The sequence below is a fragment of the Dipodomys merriami genome, unplaced genomic scaffold (assembly GCF_024711535.1).
Source record: "Dipodomys merriami isolate MVZ:Mamm:240054 unplaced genomic scaffold, mDipMer1.0.p SCAF_373, whole genome shotgun sequence".
In the NCBI taxonomy this organism is placed as follows: domain Eukaryota; kingdom Metazoa; phylum Chordata; class Mammalia; order Rodentia; family Heteromyidae; genus Dipodomys; species Dipodomys merriami.
The window spans coordinates 106378-120439 of NW_027205304.1; the positions used below are offsets into that span (position 1 = coordinate 106378).

The 14062-nt window shown below is 58.1% G+C and overlaps 2 protein-coding genes across 5 annotated transcripts; one reads left to right on the forward strand and one right to left on the reverse strand.

Moving 5' to 3' along the window:
* Window positions 1-108: 108 nt before the first annotated feature.
* Znhit1 (zinc finger HIT-type containing 1) lies at window positions 109-5794 on the reverse strand. Of its 2 annotated transcripts, none has more exons than XM_069989241.1 (5): window positions 5684-5794; window positions 1654-1824; window positions 1273-1352; window positions 947-1116; window positions 109-850 (listed from the first exon to the last, which is right to left on the reverse strand). In XM_069989241.1, exons 1-5 carry the CDS (start codon window positions 5700-5702, stop codon window positions 829-831), a joined length of 462 nt encoding a protein of 153 aa, XP_069845342.1. In that variant the 5' UTR covers window positions 5703-5794; the 3' UTR covers window positions 109-828. The 2 variants fall into 2 exon arrangements, with proteins under 2 accessions (XP_069845342.1, XP_069845341.1); XM_069989240.1 differs by lacking the exon at window positions 5684-5794 and adding an exon at window positions 4945-5044.
* On the forward strand, window positions 5151-13457 carry Plod3 (procollagen-lysine,2-oxoglutarate 5-dioxygenase 3). 3 transcript variants are annotated; one of them, XM_069989238.1, is made up of 20 exons: window positions 5151-5259; window positions 5725-5991; window positions 6457-6548; window positions 6665-6801; window positions 6915-7078; window positions 7215-7327; window positions 7728-7791; window positions 9092-9189; window positions 9312-9413; window positions 9519-9644; window positions 9722-9843; window positions 10006-10110; window positions 10270-10395; window positions 10589-10730; window positions 10842-10955; window positions 11071-11139; window positions 11767-11871; window positions 12079-12225; window positions 12628-12753; window positions 13027-13457. In XM_069989238.1, the coding sequence occupies exons 1-20, from the start codon at window positions 5220-5222 to the stop codon at window positions 13180-13182; spliced, it is 2415 nt and encodes an 804-aa protein (XP_069845339.1). In that variant the 5' UTR covers window positions 5151-5219; the 3' UTR covers window positions 13183-13457. The 3 variants fall into 3 exon arrangements, with proteins under 3 accessions (XP_069845339.1, XP_069845337.1, XP_069845338.1); XM_069989236.1 differs by having other exon boundaries at window positions 10589-10955; XM_069989237.1 differs by having other exon boundaries at window positions 5743-5991; window positions 10589-10955.
* The last annotated feature ends 605 nt before the right edge of the window (window positions 13458-14062 follow it).

Below are 14062 nucleotides of genomic sequence, written 5' to 3' on the forward strand. Positions count from 1 at the left end.
CTCCCACCCTGCGCCTCCCACCCCGCCACAGGCCTCCTGAGAGAGAAAGAAGTCCCTGGCGGGGACAGCCTCAGATGGCACCAGCATGAACACATAGGATCTAAAGAGTAGTTCACTCAGGTCATTTATTCAAGAGACGGCTGAGGAAGTCCAGCACCTGGGACAGCCAGAAACTCCTCTGTTACAATAGGGGCCGCACAAGCGCCACCGCTCCACAGGCCTGTGGCCCCGGGACAGGCCCACTGACCACTCCCCTCTGGCTAAGTGCCAGAGGACAAAGACAGGATCGGCTCCTCAGCGGAGCCTCTGAGCCCCGACCCCCATCCTCACCCCACTTCCTGGCCACCCGGTTCTCAAACCGTTGGGTCTCTGAAATGCTCAGAGAAACTAAAAGGAAACAGACAATTAAAAAAAAATAGAAATTGATAACCAAGCAAAGACAGAAAAACTGCCAAGAAGCTAGGCATTGTGCACCTGTAATCCCAGTGCCTGGGAGACAGGAGCTCAACTTTGAGATCAGCCTGGTCCACATGGCAAGACTCTTAAAAACAAAAACAGCAACTAAGAAAAGCAGTGTCTTGGCAGGGGAGTGAGGGAGTGGTAGCAGCTGAGTGCGGATCTGTCCTGGAGAGGGGTGGGGAAGGGACAGGGCAGGGCACAGAGCAGCAGGTAACCTGTGGCCCTCACACAAGGTCTTTATTCCCATAGCAGCCTGTGGGCAGGACCAGCCCTGGTAGTCAGTCCTAGTCTTCCTGGGCCAGGCGGCCTTCCCTGCTCAGTCTTCCACTCCTGCCTCTGTCTCTGCAGGGTGATGAGGCTCCGCCCCACTCACACAGTCCACTTCAGACACCTGTGGACAGAGGAGGCCAGGGGAGGAGCCAGGACTCAAGAAGCAGTGGGGATGGGGCAGAGCAGCAGGGGGTGTGGTGGTGGGGCCCCAGCTCACCTGGTCTCCTGGTGGGTGCCCAGACAGCGCACGGTACAGTACCGGGCGCCACAGCTCACGCAGGTGTAGGGGGAGGGGAAGCCACACACGGCGCAGAAGGGGCGCTGAGGCCGGGCCGGGGGTCCCGCACAGGCCGTCAAGTAGTTGGGGCCCTCAGCCACACTCAGGTTCTGCAGAGAGGTGCATGACGCTGTGCTGACCGAAGCAGCTCTCTCTTTCTGTGTCCAGGTCTGTCCAGGCTCCCTGCTTCCTTCCAACGTCCCCCTCCCCCTCCCAGCCCCTCTCTTACCTGCTCCTCCCCCTCCCCCTCCCAGCCCCTCTCTTACCTGCTCCTCCAACAAGGCCTGGAAGTTCTTCCGGAAGCGGAGTTTAAAATGATCGCCTCGGGTTTTCTTCTTTTTCTTTCCTGGCAATGAGTTTTAAGTGACACAAGGAGGTGGCCACCAAGCCAGGGATACCCCTGCCACACCTCCCTGCAGCCACCTGACCCCGCTTCTCCAATCTTGGTCCCTTGTTGTCCCCATCCACCCCAGTCTAAGGCTTGCTTCTCCAGCCCCTATTGTACACACGAGGAAAACTGAGGCGCACAAAGGGGAGAGGGGGTGCTATCACATAAGCCAATCACTGGCAGGGCCAAGGGCCACTAAAAGGCCCACTCCTACCCCAAGCCCAACCCCACACCTCAACAGTGTCTCCTGGAGCCTCACCTGTGTCTGCATCGTCATCAAACTGGGGCAGCCTCTTGGCGAGCTGGGGAAGGCCAGCGTGGGGGTCATCCTGGAAGTTGTCATTCTCCAGGGCCTCGAGCTGCCGGTCGATGCGGCGCTGGCGGGCGGCTCGATCCAGCACACGCCGCTGCCCAGGGTCCTGGGAGCGAACTAGATAGAGTGGGATAGAGAAAGTTCTGGGTCAGGGGGCTGGGAAGGTGGCTCAGTGGAAGAGTGCTTGCCTTGCATGCATGAGGCCTTGGGTTCGATTCCTCAGCACCATATAAGCAGAAAAAGCTGGAAGTGGCGCTGTGGCTCAAGTGGTAGAGTGCTAGCCTTGAGCTGAAGAGCTGAGGGACAGCGCCCAGGATGAGTTCAGGCCCCACCACTTGCAAAAAAAAAGAGAAAGTTCTGGGTCAGGCACCAGTTGCTCACGCTGTAATCCTAGCTACTCAGGAGGCTGAGATCTGAGGATCACAGTTCAAAGCCATCCCAGGCAGAAAAGTCCATGAGATTCTTATCTCCAATAAAGTACTCAGAAAAAACTGTAGTGGCGCTGTGGCACAAGTGGTAGAGCCCTAGCCTTGAGCACAAAGGGGCTCAGGGACAGTGCTCAGGCCTAAGTTCAAGCAAAAAGAGAAAGAGAAAGACAGAGACAGAGAGACAGACAGGAAGGAAGGAAAGGAAGGACGGAAAGAAGGAATTTCTGGTAATCACACTAGTGGCTCAAGTGTGTAAGCCCAGCTACTCTATGATCTCAGCCTTAGCAGAACAGTTCACTAAATTCCTCCCAAATAATCAAGTAAAAAGTCAGGCTGGAAGCATGGCTCAGTCATAGAACACCAGCCCAACAAGCTTGAGATCCTGTGTACAAACTCCAGTACTTCCAAAAGAGAAAAAAAATGCACCTCTACTGAACACACATAGAATTTTTGTCCTTGTTATTATTTCTAAGTAATATTGGGATATTACTAACATAGATAGCATTTGCATTATATTAGGTATTGCCTGTAATCTAGAGATTTTTAAAGTACAGGGAAGGGAGCCTCTATGCAAATATGACAGCATTTTATATTGGGGCCTTGAGCACCTCAGAGAGGTCAGTGCCACAGCAGAGCGGTGGTCTTGGAACCCAAACCCTAGGAGCACTGGGGGGGGGGACTGTACTAAGCTCTTTACCAGGCATGGTGGTGCACATTTAAACCCCAGCCTTGGGGAGGTAGGAGCAGAGGATCTTGAGTTTGAGGCCAGTATGGGCTAATATGATGGAACACTACCTTAAAATGAAAAAAAAAGAGGGCTGGGAAGGTGGCTCAGTGGTAGAGCGCTTGCCTTGCATGCATGAGGCCCTGGGTTCGATTCCTCAGCACCACATAAGCAAAAAGAAAAAAGCCGGAAGTGGCACTGTGGCTCAAGTGGTAGAGTGCTAGCCTTGAGCTGAAGAGCTGAAGGACAACGCTCCGGCCCAGACTTCAAGCCCCATGACCGACAAAAAAGAATAAATTTAAAGCACACAGTTTTGGTCACGTCTCTGTATTTCTTCCTTTGCAAGGGTCAGGCAGTGCCCAGGTTCTGAAACTGAAGGAGTTTATGGTCTAGTCGGAAGAGAAATGATTAAGCAAACAGGTCCATTGCTGCAAGACACGGAAGCACAAAGCGGGAGAGAGCACAAGAGCCTTGCTTTGGAGTGGCCGGTCAGGGATTTCTAACAGGTAAATCTAGGCTGAAGCCTAAGTCTTGAGCAGCCTGGGTTGGGGAGAAAGGAGAATGCTTAGGCCTTGATGCCCTCCTGCATGAGGGAAGGCCGGAAGGGAAGAGTGGGTGTCTTTTGTAAGCCCATTGGTATTCAGCCTGGCTGGCTGTCATGTTAAGGCAGGCCAGATCTCACAAAGTCCTACCTTGTATGTAAAGGGGTTGGGATCTAAGGGTTTCATGAAGATCAAAGGAGAGCCAGCTGGAGAAAAGGGTGATATCACTCAATGTGTTGCAAGTCAATCTTACAGCATTCACACTTTTATCTTTTATTAAAACCTCTGAATGTAGGTCTAGACAAATCAAGATTCAGTGGAGGGCTGGGAAGGTGGCTCAGTGGTAGAGCGCTTGCCTTGCATGCCTGAGGCCCTGGGCTCGATTCCTCAGCACCACATAAACAAAAAGAAAAAAGCCGGAAGTGGCGCTGTGGCTCAAGTGGTAGAGCGTTAGCCTTGAGCTGAAGAGCTGAGGGACAGCGCCCAGGCCCAGAGTTCAGGCCCCATGACCGGACCAAAAAAAAGATTCAATGGAATTAGAGCCAGGTGCTGGGGGCTCACATCAGCAATTACAGCTACTCAGGAGGCTGAGATCTGAGGATCACTGTCCAAAGCCAGCTCAGGCAGGAAACACCATAAGACTCTTCTCTCCAATTAACCACCAGAAAAATAAAACGTGGAGCTGTGAAGTGCTGGCCTTGAGCAAAAGAGCCCAGTGACAGCACCCAGTACCCATGACCAACAACAAACTAATTTCCTCAGGTGGCACTAGCCACATGTGCCTCATTTCCCACTAACACACAGATAAAAAATAGTCCCATCATACTAGAAAGTTCTGCAGGACGGCACTTACACCACAACTGCTTTGCTAAAAGATAAACACATGAGCTAGGTGCCAGCGAGCGGCTCATGCCTGCAATCTTAGCTACTCGGGAAGCTGAGATCTGAGGATCCCGGTTCTAAGCCAACACTGGTCAGGAAAGCCTGTGAGATTCTTATCTCCAATAAACTACTCAGAAAAGGCCAGATTTGGTGCTGTGGCTCGAGTGGTAGAGCGCTACTCCGGAGCAAAAAGCTTACGGACAGTACCCAAGCCGAGTTCAAGCCCCGGGACAGGCAACAATAAAACAATTCTGCTTCAGCCACACCCCTGTGTCCCACCCCTCTGAGGACCCGGGTGGTGGCGCCCTCCTGCAATCCAGCACTCAGGAGGCTTAAGGAATTGAAGAGTTCAAAGCCAGCCGGGGCTACACAGTAAGACCTTGTCCCAAACAGCCTTCGGTGGCTTCTCCACCGTCTCTGCGTGGCCCTCTGCCCAAGGCACGTCTCACTCCGCCATGCAAGAGCGGATCCGCAAGTCCCCATCTCAGAAACTCGGTTTTGGGGAGTCTGTTTCCCCCACTGCATCCGCAGCCAGCGCCGGGCCCGAGCAGGAGTGAGAGGCTCGGGGCTTCCCTGCTGCCGGTAAGAGTGAGACCAGGAGATCCCAGCTAGGTTTGCACCCCGGGGGCAGCGGCAGGAGAACCGCTGGGGACTCACGTACCAGAAGTTTTCTTTTCCACCATTTGTGCAACACAGCGGCCGGAAGAGCCCACTGCGCATGCGGACTAAGCCAGCCAACCAAGCGGCGGCAGAAGCACGCTCACTTCCGGCGGCGCACGCGCAGCACAGCCTTCCCGCCGGCTTTCCCCCGGCACCGCCTTGGCGTTCCCTCGGAGACCGGAACGCTTCCCGCCATGTTTTTTAAGGGCAGTGCTACTTCCGACCTCAAGATGGTTGCCCCGCCTTCTTGAAGGGACCTCGAGATGGGTTAAAGAGATGGTGCCGCTGGCTTTGCGAGCCATGTTCTTTTCCTTGGGTACTTGTGAGAGCGCTTTTATAAGGGAGGGCGGCCCCGGGCGACGAGCTCCCCTAGCCCGGAGAGGGCAGGGCGGGCGGGGGTGAGGCGCGGGACTAGAGTGGGCACACCGCGAGGGCCCCGGCGCGCCGTCCCGCCGCGGGAAGGGCGCCCCCGCCCCGCGCGCCCCCGCCCCCCGCCCCGCGCGCCGCCGCCCCGCGCGCGCCCGCGCCGCGCGCCTCCGCCCCCCGCCCCGCGCGCCGCCGCCCCCCGCCCCGCGCGCCGCCGCCCCGCCGCCGCGCGCCCCCGCCGCCGCGCGCCCCGCCCCGGCCTCACTTCCCGTCTCCGGCTGCGGCCTCGTGTCCACCGTGCAAAGCGGCCCGCGGACCCCCGGCCCCTCCCCGGCCCCGGCCCCGGCCCCTCCGCGCCTCGGGACAATCCTTGCCTTGTCTCGCCGCCTGCATCTCGGGTTCTCCGTGGCCTCAGGCTACGCCTTTTTTCCAGGGCGGAGCCCCGGGCCTGCCCCGCTGGGCGGCCCGGATCCCGCTTCTAGAACCTTCCCAGCGGTCGGATTCCAGCCCCGCGTGATCCTGCGCTCAGCCCCCGGCCCGCTGCCCACCATGGCCGCGTGCGGCCTGCGACCCCGGCTCCTCCTCCTCATGCTGCTGCCGCTGCTGCTGCCGCCGCCCCCCACAGCCTGGGCCTCAGCCTCCGACCGGGACCGGCCCCGGGGCGGGAACGTGGTCAACCCCGGTGAGAGCCCGAGGTTCAGGCCTCCCCTACCGGTCTGGAGTGCTGGGAGGACCCCCCGAGGGCTCCCTGCTGGGAGGACCCCCGAGGGCTCCCGATGCTCCTCGCCCCGGGGCAGGAAGATTTAAGAGGGAATGGTCATCCTAACTATCCGGAGGCTGAGATCCGAGGATCACGGTTCGAAGCCAGCCAAGAAAGGCCATGAGACTCATAGCTCCAATTATTTACCAAAAGGCCAGAAGTGGAGTTGTGGTTCAGGTGGTAGAGCACAAGGCTTGAGCATAAAATACTAAGGAGCAGTGCTTAGGACCTGAGTTCAAGCTCAGGAAACACGGGGTGGGGTGGGGGTGGGGAGCAGGGGGAACTGGGGGGGCTGGAAAGCAGAAAGAAAAGGACAGCATGGAATTAGGGGAGCGTGGGGAGCAGTGGGCAGGTGGGCCTCAGGTATTTGTTCCTGACTGATGACAGAGAAGCTGTTGGTGATCACCGTGGCCACAGCAGAAACAGAGGGATATTTACGCTTCCTGCAGTCTGCAAAGTTTTTCAACTACACTGTGCGAGTGAGTCAGGGTCCCAGGGAGGGGGCTGGAGGCTGTGTGCAGGGGTCCTCATACTAAATCTCCTCAGTGCTGTCTGTGCCTGAACCCCCTCCTGGCATGGCCGGTCTCTCCCACAGACCCTGGGCCTGGGACAGGAGTGGCGAGGGGGTGATGTGGCTCGGACAGTTGGTGGAGGCCAGAAGGTCAGGTGGCTAAAGAAGGAAATGGAGAAGTATGCAGAAAGAGAGGACATGGTCATCATGTTTGTGGACAGGTCAGGAAGGGCTGAGGGAGTGGGATGGGAGAGGAGTGAAGAAAGCAGGGAGGAGGGAGGAGGGTGCTGTGGTCCCTAGCAGCCTCCTGCTCATCCTCCCTTTCCTTTACCAGCTATGATGTTCTTCTGGCAGGCAGCCCCTCAGAGCTGCTGAAGAAGTTTATCCAGAGTGGCAGCCGCCTGCTCTTCTCCGCAGAGGCCTTCTGCTGGCCCGAGTGGGGCCTGGCAGAGCAGTACCCCGAGGTGGGCTCCGGCAAGCGCTTTCTCAACTCCGGTGGTGAGTGACGGGGGCCCAAGGCTGAGGAAGGGGCCCAGAGTTGTGGGTGGGATGTGGGGCCCTCTAGGTGCCTGAGGCTGGGTCAGGTCCTGGGGACCCTGGGAGGTTTGGGGTCAACTCCTCTTCCACCTACCAGGCTTCATCGGTTTTGCCCCCACCATCCACAAAATTGTCCGTCAGTGGAAATACAAGGATGATGATGATGACCAATTGTTCTATACTCGGCTCTACCTGGACCCAGGGCTGCGGGTAGGGAGGATTGGGGAGGATTGTCCCTGTGAGGGGAGGAGGGGGGCTCGGCTGAATGGGAAAGAAGGTTTAGGAGGGGTCAGGCTGGACGCTGATGGCTCACACCCATAATCCTAGCTAGTTAGGAGGCTGAAATCAGGATTTCAGTTAGATACTAGCCTATGTGGAAAAATCTGTGAGACTCTTCATTTCTAGTTAGCCAGCAAAAAGGTGAAAATGGTGATTGTGGTAGAGCACTAGTGTTGAACAGAAAAAGCCAAGGGAGAGTGAGAGGACTTGAGTTCAAGCCCTGATACCAGCCCCTCTCCAAAAAAGAGAAGAGGAAGAGAGGATTGGGGGAAATGTAAAGCATGAGGAGCAGGGCCCCCTGCGATTAACCGCCCCATCTTACCCCATCCAGGAGAAACTCAGCCTTAATCTGGACCATAAATCCCGGATCTTCCAGAACCTCAATGGGGCTTTAGGTAAGGAGGAGGCGCTGGGGGTGGGCAGCAAAGGGCCCTGCTTCTGGCCAGAGCTCCTGGTGGAACTCAGCTGGTATCCACCTCACCTGCGTGTATACATCTGCGTACGCACACCTGTTCCCATCACCTTTGTATTCACATCTGTGTTTACCTTATCTGTACATATATATATATATATATATATATATATATATATATACACACATACATACACACATACCTATGTACACCTCATCTATATCTTGACACCTGTGTCCATTACCTGTGTATTCACACTTGTGTATTCCTCACCTGTGTGTTCATACCGGGTGTACACCTCACCTGCATATTAACACCTGTGCACGCCTCATTTGTGTTCACATCCGTGTACTTCATCATCTGTGTATTCATACCTGTGTATATCTTACTTGTGTGCTCTCACCTGCGTATACCTAACCTATGTAGTTCACACCTGTGTGTACCTTATCTGTTTGCCCCTGTGCACATCTTATCTATGTATTCATAACTCTGTATACCTCACCTGTGTGTTCACATCTGTATATTCCGTCACTTGTGTATTTATACTTGTGTACACCTCACCTTTCTATTCAAACCTGTGTACACCTCTCCTGAGGTTCATCATGCTGCAGTGAAAACATCTGTGGGGAACATGCCATGTGCTCAGTTACCCAACCTAGAGCTTTAGGTCCTTGGTCACACCCTGTATAGTACAGGATCCCATGAGGGAAGACCCCCCCTGGGGGAGGGTCTCTGGCTGTCCATCCTGAATGGATGCTTGGGGAGGGGAGGCAGCCACAGCCCACCCCAGGTATTGCAGATGGTGGAGCTCTCTAGGGTGGCAGCAGCCTACCCAGACCTACAGAAGAGCACCAGCTCCATTTGAACCACAGTCATTAGAAATCACCCCATGTTGTGTGTGTGTGTGTGTGTGTGTGTGTGTGTGTGTGTGTGTGTGTGTGTGTGTGTACATGTGTGCATACACTGTGCCAGTACTGAGGCTTGGACTTAGGGCTCAGGTGCTGTGGCACTCTCCCTTAGCTTTTTTGTGCAGGGTTGTTGCTCTGCCACTTGAGCCACAGCTCCACTTCCTACTTTTTGGTGACTAGTTGGAGATAAGAGTTTCACAGGCTCTCCTGCCCAGGCTGGCTTCAACCTGTGATCCTCAGATCTCAGCCTCCTGAATAGCTGGGATTACAGGCATGAGCCACCAGCAACCGGTGACACCCCCTATTTAGAAGATCCTGTTGCTTTCTTCCAGAGAAAAGGAGTCTAAACACCCCCCCCCCATTTCTTTCCCCAGATGAGGTGGTCTTAAAGTTTGATCGGAATCGTGTAAGGATCCGGAACGTGGCCTACGATACGCTTCCTGTAGTGGTCCATGGAAACGGCCCCACGAAGGTGCCCCCCCTCTGGCCTCTGCCTCTGCCAGTCCTGAGCCCTGGTTGTCCCCGGCCTCCTCTTCCCTGCTGCTGGGTGTCTGTGGACAGCTGGGCCTTGGCTCACCACCGCTTCCCCTGCAGCTGCAGCTGAACTATCTGGGCAACTACGTCCCCAATGGCTGGACGCCCCAGGGGGGCTGTGGCTTCTGTAACCAGCATCGGAGGACTCTTGAGGGAAGCCAGGTGAGGCAGGCGCGGTGGGCTGTGGGAGCTGACATGAGAGCTTGCCAGATGGGGCCAGGCAGCGTGCAGGGACCCCCTGAGCCCCTTCCTTGTTGTGCTCCACAGCCTGCGCCCCGGGTACTCCTGGCCGTGTTTGTGGAGCAGCCGACTCCGTTCCTGCCCCGCTTCCTGCAGCGCCTGTTGCATCTGGACTACCCCCCCGACCGTGTGGCGCTCTTCCTACACAACGCAGTAAGATGCCGCGGCCTCCGGGGGACCCCCTGCACCCCTCACCCACCTCGCACCCTCACCTCCCCTCTCCGCATCAGGAGGTGTACCATGAACCGCATGTCGCCGACGCCTGGCCACAGCTCCAAGACCACTTCTCAGCCGCGAAGCTGGTGGGGCCGGAGGAGGCGCTGGGCCCCGGGGAAGCCAGGGACATGGCCATGTGAGCGGCGCCCCCACCCCACACCAGAGGCCGTGCTTGCTCTGTTCCTTGGTGGGGGTAGGGGTCCCACCTGTCCAGCTGTCCCTTCCTCTCACCCTTTGGCACCCACTTTGGCTCACACCACCTCTGGGGGTGGGGGGATGGGGTCTTATCGCTCTCCAGGGACCACTGCCGGCAGGACCCCGAGTGCGAATTCTACTTCAGCCTGGACGCCGATGCCGTCCTCACCAACCCACAAACCCTGCGCCTCCTCATTGAGCACAACAGGTCTGTCCTGCTCAGCCTGAGCCTCTGACAGCGAGCACGGGAACCCCCTCCACCTTCCCCCTCCGCCTTCTCCCGCCCCCTCAGCACCCGCATCGGATCCCTCTCCCCCACCCCGCCGTAGGATCTGAGATCTTGGGACGAACCTCATCTTGTCTGCAGGAAGGTGGTCGCCCCCATGCTGTCCCGGCATGGCAAGCTGTGGTCCAATTTCTGGGGGGCCCTGAGCCCCGATGAGTACTACGCCCGCTCCGAGGACTATGTGGAGCTGGTGCAGCGGAAGCGAGTGTGAGTCCTGCCTGCACTGTGGCCCCTGCTTGAATCCCACAGGCCCTGCACCTCCCCCAGGCCCTCCCCCCCCCCCCCCCCCCCGCTCTGGTTGGGGACTTGTGTGCTGGCCATGGCCAGCTGTGGGGTTGAGCAGCTCAGCTTGCAGGGCTGTGGGGCCTCAGGCTCAGCCTTGGGATGCGCTTGTCTGCAGGGGCGTCTGGAACGTGCCCTACATAGCCCAGGCCTACGTGATCCGCGGGGACACGCTGAGGACTGAGCTACCCCAGAGGGACGTGTTCTCAGACAGCGACACAGACCCCGACATGGCCTTCTGCAAGAGCCTGCGGGACAGGGTGAGTGGTCAGCTGGGGAGGGCACCGCGTGTCACGGTCCTCACATGCCACCATCACCCATGGAGGGGGGGCTCCGCGTGTTACCTGTCCTCACATGCCACCGCCCCCCAGGGCATCTTCCTCCACCTCAGCAACCAGCATGAGTTCGGCCGGCTCCTGGCCACTTCCCGGTATGACACAGACCACCTACACCCCGATCTCTGGCAAATCTTTGACAACCCTGTGGTACGTGGGCCGGGGACACAGGTGCAGGAGGGGTGACCCTGGCTGGGTGACCCTGGGGGAGGTGGCCCAGGGCTGGGCCGGAAGAAGGCTCCACTCAGTGACTGTCCCCACCCAGGACTGGAGAGAAACATACATCCACGAGAACTACAGCCGCGCCTTGCACGGGGAGGGCCTGGTGGAACAGGTGAGCCCCCAGACCCTGACCCCTGTACACCCTGCAGGCCCCAAGGCCAGAGCCTCGGGTACATTGCTGGGCTAATGGTCACTGCGCTTGCCTTGAGGCCTGAGGGGTTTCTACTCAGGTGAGACTAGCGGAGATAGCGGGAGGCGTGGCTCAGTGGTAGAGTGCCGGCGAGCAAGCCCGAGGCCCTGCATTCAATCCCTGTGCCATCAAATAGAAAGGAGAAACGGAGGCAGAGCAGATGGGACGCTCACTGCCACCGGGGGCATTAATCAGTGATTCTCCTCTGTCCACTGAGGACACAGGCACTCACCTTCCATCCTGTCCTGAGAAGCCAGTCCCAAGCCCGAGGCCAGGCTGTGTGGGTTGGCTTCTTCAGGACAGATTGTGTTGTTGGCAGTGAGTTTGAAAAACTCTGTCAGGGATGCTAGCCCCCGGCCCCTCCTTCCTTTGCACACCTCACTGTGATGGAAGTAGGGGAGGGCGGCTTCCTCCCTCTTCCACATTAGCCTCTCCCCTGCAGCCCTCCTTGGGCCTGGCCTGTTCCCCCAGCTCCTCCCCTCTTCTCTCTGGCCCTCCTCCCTCCTCCCCCTCCCCTCTCCCCTGAGCCCTTCCCGCTGCTGTCCCCAGCCCTGTCCAGATGTGTACTGGTTCCCGCTGCTCTCGGAGCAGATGTGCGATGAGCTGGTGGAGGAGATGGAGAACTTTGGCCAGTGGTCAGGAGGCCGGCACGAGGTGAGGGCTCTGGGAGAGGTGGGCCTTCATTCATTCATTCATTCCTGGAGTATTTCCAGGTACTTTGGTGTGGGCAGCACAGGTTCTGTGGACAGGCGTGGGAGGGCCAGGGGCTTTGCAGGAGGGGGCACTTACGGCCCAGCATGGCCCTGCAGGCATGGGGGGCTGTGCCCAGGGATGTGGGCACTCAAGGCCTGCTGCCCGCAGGATTCAAGGCTGGCTGGTGGCTACGAGAACGTGCCCACCGTGGATATCCACATGAAGCAGGTGGGCTACGAGGACCAGTGGCTGCAGCTGCTCAGGACCTATGTGGGGCCCATGACCGAGAACCTCTTCCCAGGCTACCACACCAAGGTGGGCTGCCACCCCGCCACACCCCAGATCTGCACGGAGCCCTCTGGCATTCAGGGGAACATGGAATCTGGTCCTGGGTTCAAGATACTACAGGAAACAGCCGCTGGGCACCAGTGGCCCATGTCTGTCTTCCTAGCTACTCTGGAGGCTGAGATCTGAGGATTGGGATTTGAAGCCAGCCCCGGCAGGAAAGTCTATTAGACTCTCATCTCCAGTTGTCTACCACAAAAGCCAGAAGCAGAGCTGTGGCTCTAATGTAGAGCACAAGCCTTGAGGGGAAAAACCAAAGGGACAGCACCCAGGTCCCCATTTCAAATCCTAGCACACACACCAAAAGCCCCCCATTCCCTCCCCCCACCCCCACCCTAGCCTTCCTTGCAGCTTCTCCCGTGCCCCCTATAGACCCGGGCCGTGATGAACTTCGTGGTCCGCTACCGGCCAGATGAGCAGCCCGCGCTGCAGCCCCATCACGACTCCTCCACCTTCACCCTCAACGTCGCCCTCAACCACAAAGGCCTGGACTATGAGGTGACGCTGCCCCGCCCTCAGCTGGGCCCCTTCCTACTCTGCAGCTAGGTGTGGCAGCTTCCCAGGGTGCCTCCTGTCCTTTGCTCCTGTCCCACCTCTCTTCCCCTCCTCCCCCTCTCCATGTCTACCCCCTCCACGCCCCCTCTCCCTCCTCCCCCCATAATTGCTCCTGCTCCTCCCCTCCATGTCTGCTCCCCCTCCTCCTGACCCCCACCCCCCTCCCATGTCCACCCCCTGTCCTCCTGCTCCATATCTGCTCCTCTCCTTCTCTAGGGAGGCGGCTGCCGTTTCCTGCGCTACAACTGCATCATCTCGTCCCCAAGAAAAGGCTGGGGGCTTCTACACCCAGGCCGCCTCACCCACTACCACGAAGGGCTGCCCACAACGCGGGGCACGCGCTACATCATGGTGTCCTTTGTTGACCCCTGACACTAACCACGCTGCCAAACTTGCCCTACCATTGTGCCTTTTTGGGGGGCCCTGCCCCCATCCTCAGAGGGTTCTACCCGTCTCCTGCTTCCTGACCCTGAGTCCTGTGTGCCTGGGCTGAGACGCCTCACCTCCTCCCCATCTCTGGCCCTTCAGGAAGCTCCTGGCATCCCTGCCCTCCCCACCACAGCCGGGGGGGAGGGTTCCAGGGGGCTCCCCGTGTATTAAGTTATTACAGTTTTTCAGCCTCCCTCTCAATAAAGGAGGGTTTGTAAGTGGTGAGCTCATGACATTGGCTTTGGGTGGTCTTGCACCCACCTCCTGCCTCTGCCACCCACAGCGGGGGCCCTGATGGACGTGGTTTTGGTTTTGTGCCCATATTGAGGCTCGAACTCAGGGCTTTGTGCACTGAAAAGCTTGGCCTTTTCCACTCAAGTCTGGCACTCACCACGTCCACTTGAGCCACAGCTCCACTCCTGGCTTTTTGCTGGTTAATTGTGGATAAGAGTGTCAGAGTTTATGTGCCCAGGAGCTTCCGACTTCTCACCTCTCAGCTTCCCGAGCAGCTAGGAGGGCAGGTGTGAGCACGGGCGCCCGGCTCCTGCTTGCCTTCAGAGGGATGGGGGGAGCGGAGCCGCTCGCTCCTCACTGCCAGTCAGGAAAATGCACCAGACGGGCTGAACAAAGGAAGGGCAGCAGCACGGTCAGGTGCAGACGAGAGGCCCCCATGTTTTGTCCTGGCCCCCACTTTGAGGAGAGTAGGAGGGCATCTCTGGAGCAGGGCTGCTGGGATGCGGGGGGGTGGGGGGGGGTGGCAGCAGTGGGAAGTCCTGGAAGCCTGGCTCCTATATCAGAGCCTCTGTCTGGGTAGAGGCATCCC

What these genes read in the sequence shown, in the direction of transcription:
- Znhit1 (XM_069989240.1), bottom strand. Translation starts at nt 4,966, where the DNA reads ATGGTGGAAAAGAAAACTTCTG. An exon ending in TGATGACGATGCAGACACAG is followed by an intron (nt 1,353 to 1,653) that starts GTGAGGCTCCAG and finishes ACTCATTGCCAG; the next exon opens with GAAAGAAAAAGAAGAAAACC. An exon ending in AGGCCTTGTTGGAGGAGCAG is followed by an intron (nt 1,117 to 1,272) that starts GTAAGAGAGGGG and finishes ACCTCTCTGCAG; the next exon opens with AACCTGAGTGTGGCTGAGGG.
- Plod3 (XM_069989236.1), top strand. Translation starts at nt 5,220, where the DNA reads ATGGTGCCGCTGGCTTTGCGAGCCATGTTCTTTTCCTTGG. An exon ending in GTCATCATGTTTGTGGACAG is followed by an intron (nt 6,802 to 6,914) that starts GTCAGGAAGGGC and finishes TTCCTTTACCAG; the next exon opens with CTATGATGTTCTTCTGGCAG. An exon ending in AAATCTTTGACAACCCTGTG is followed by an intron (nt 10,956 to 11,070) that starts GTACGTGGGCCG and finishes GTCCCCACCCAG; the next exon opens with GACTGGAGAGAAACATACAT.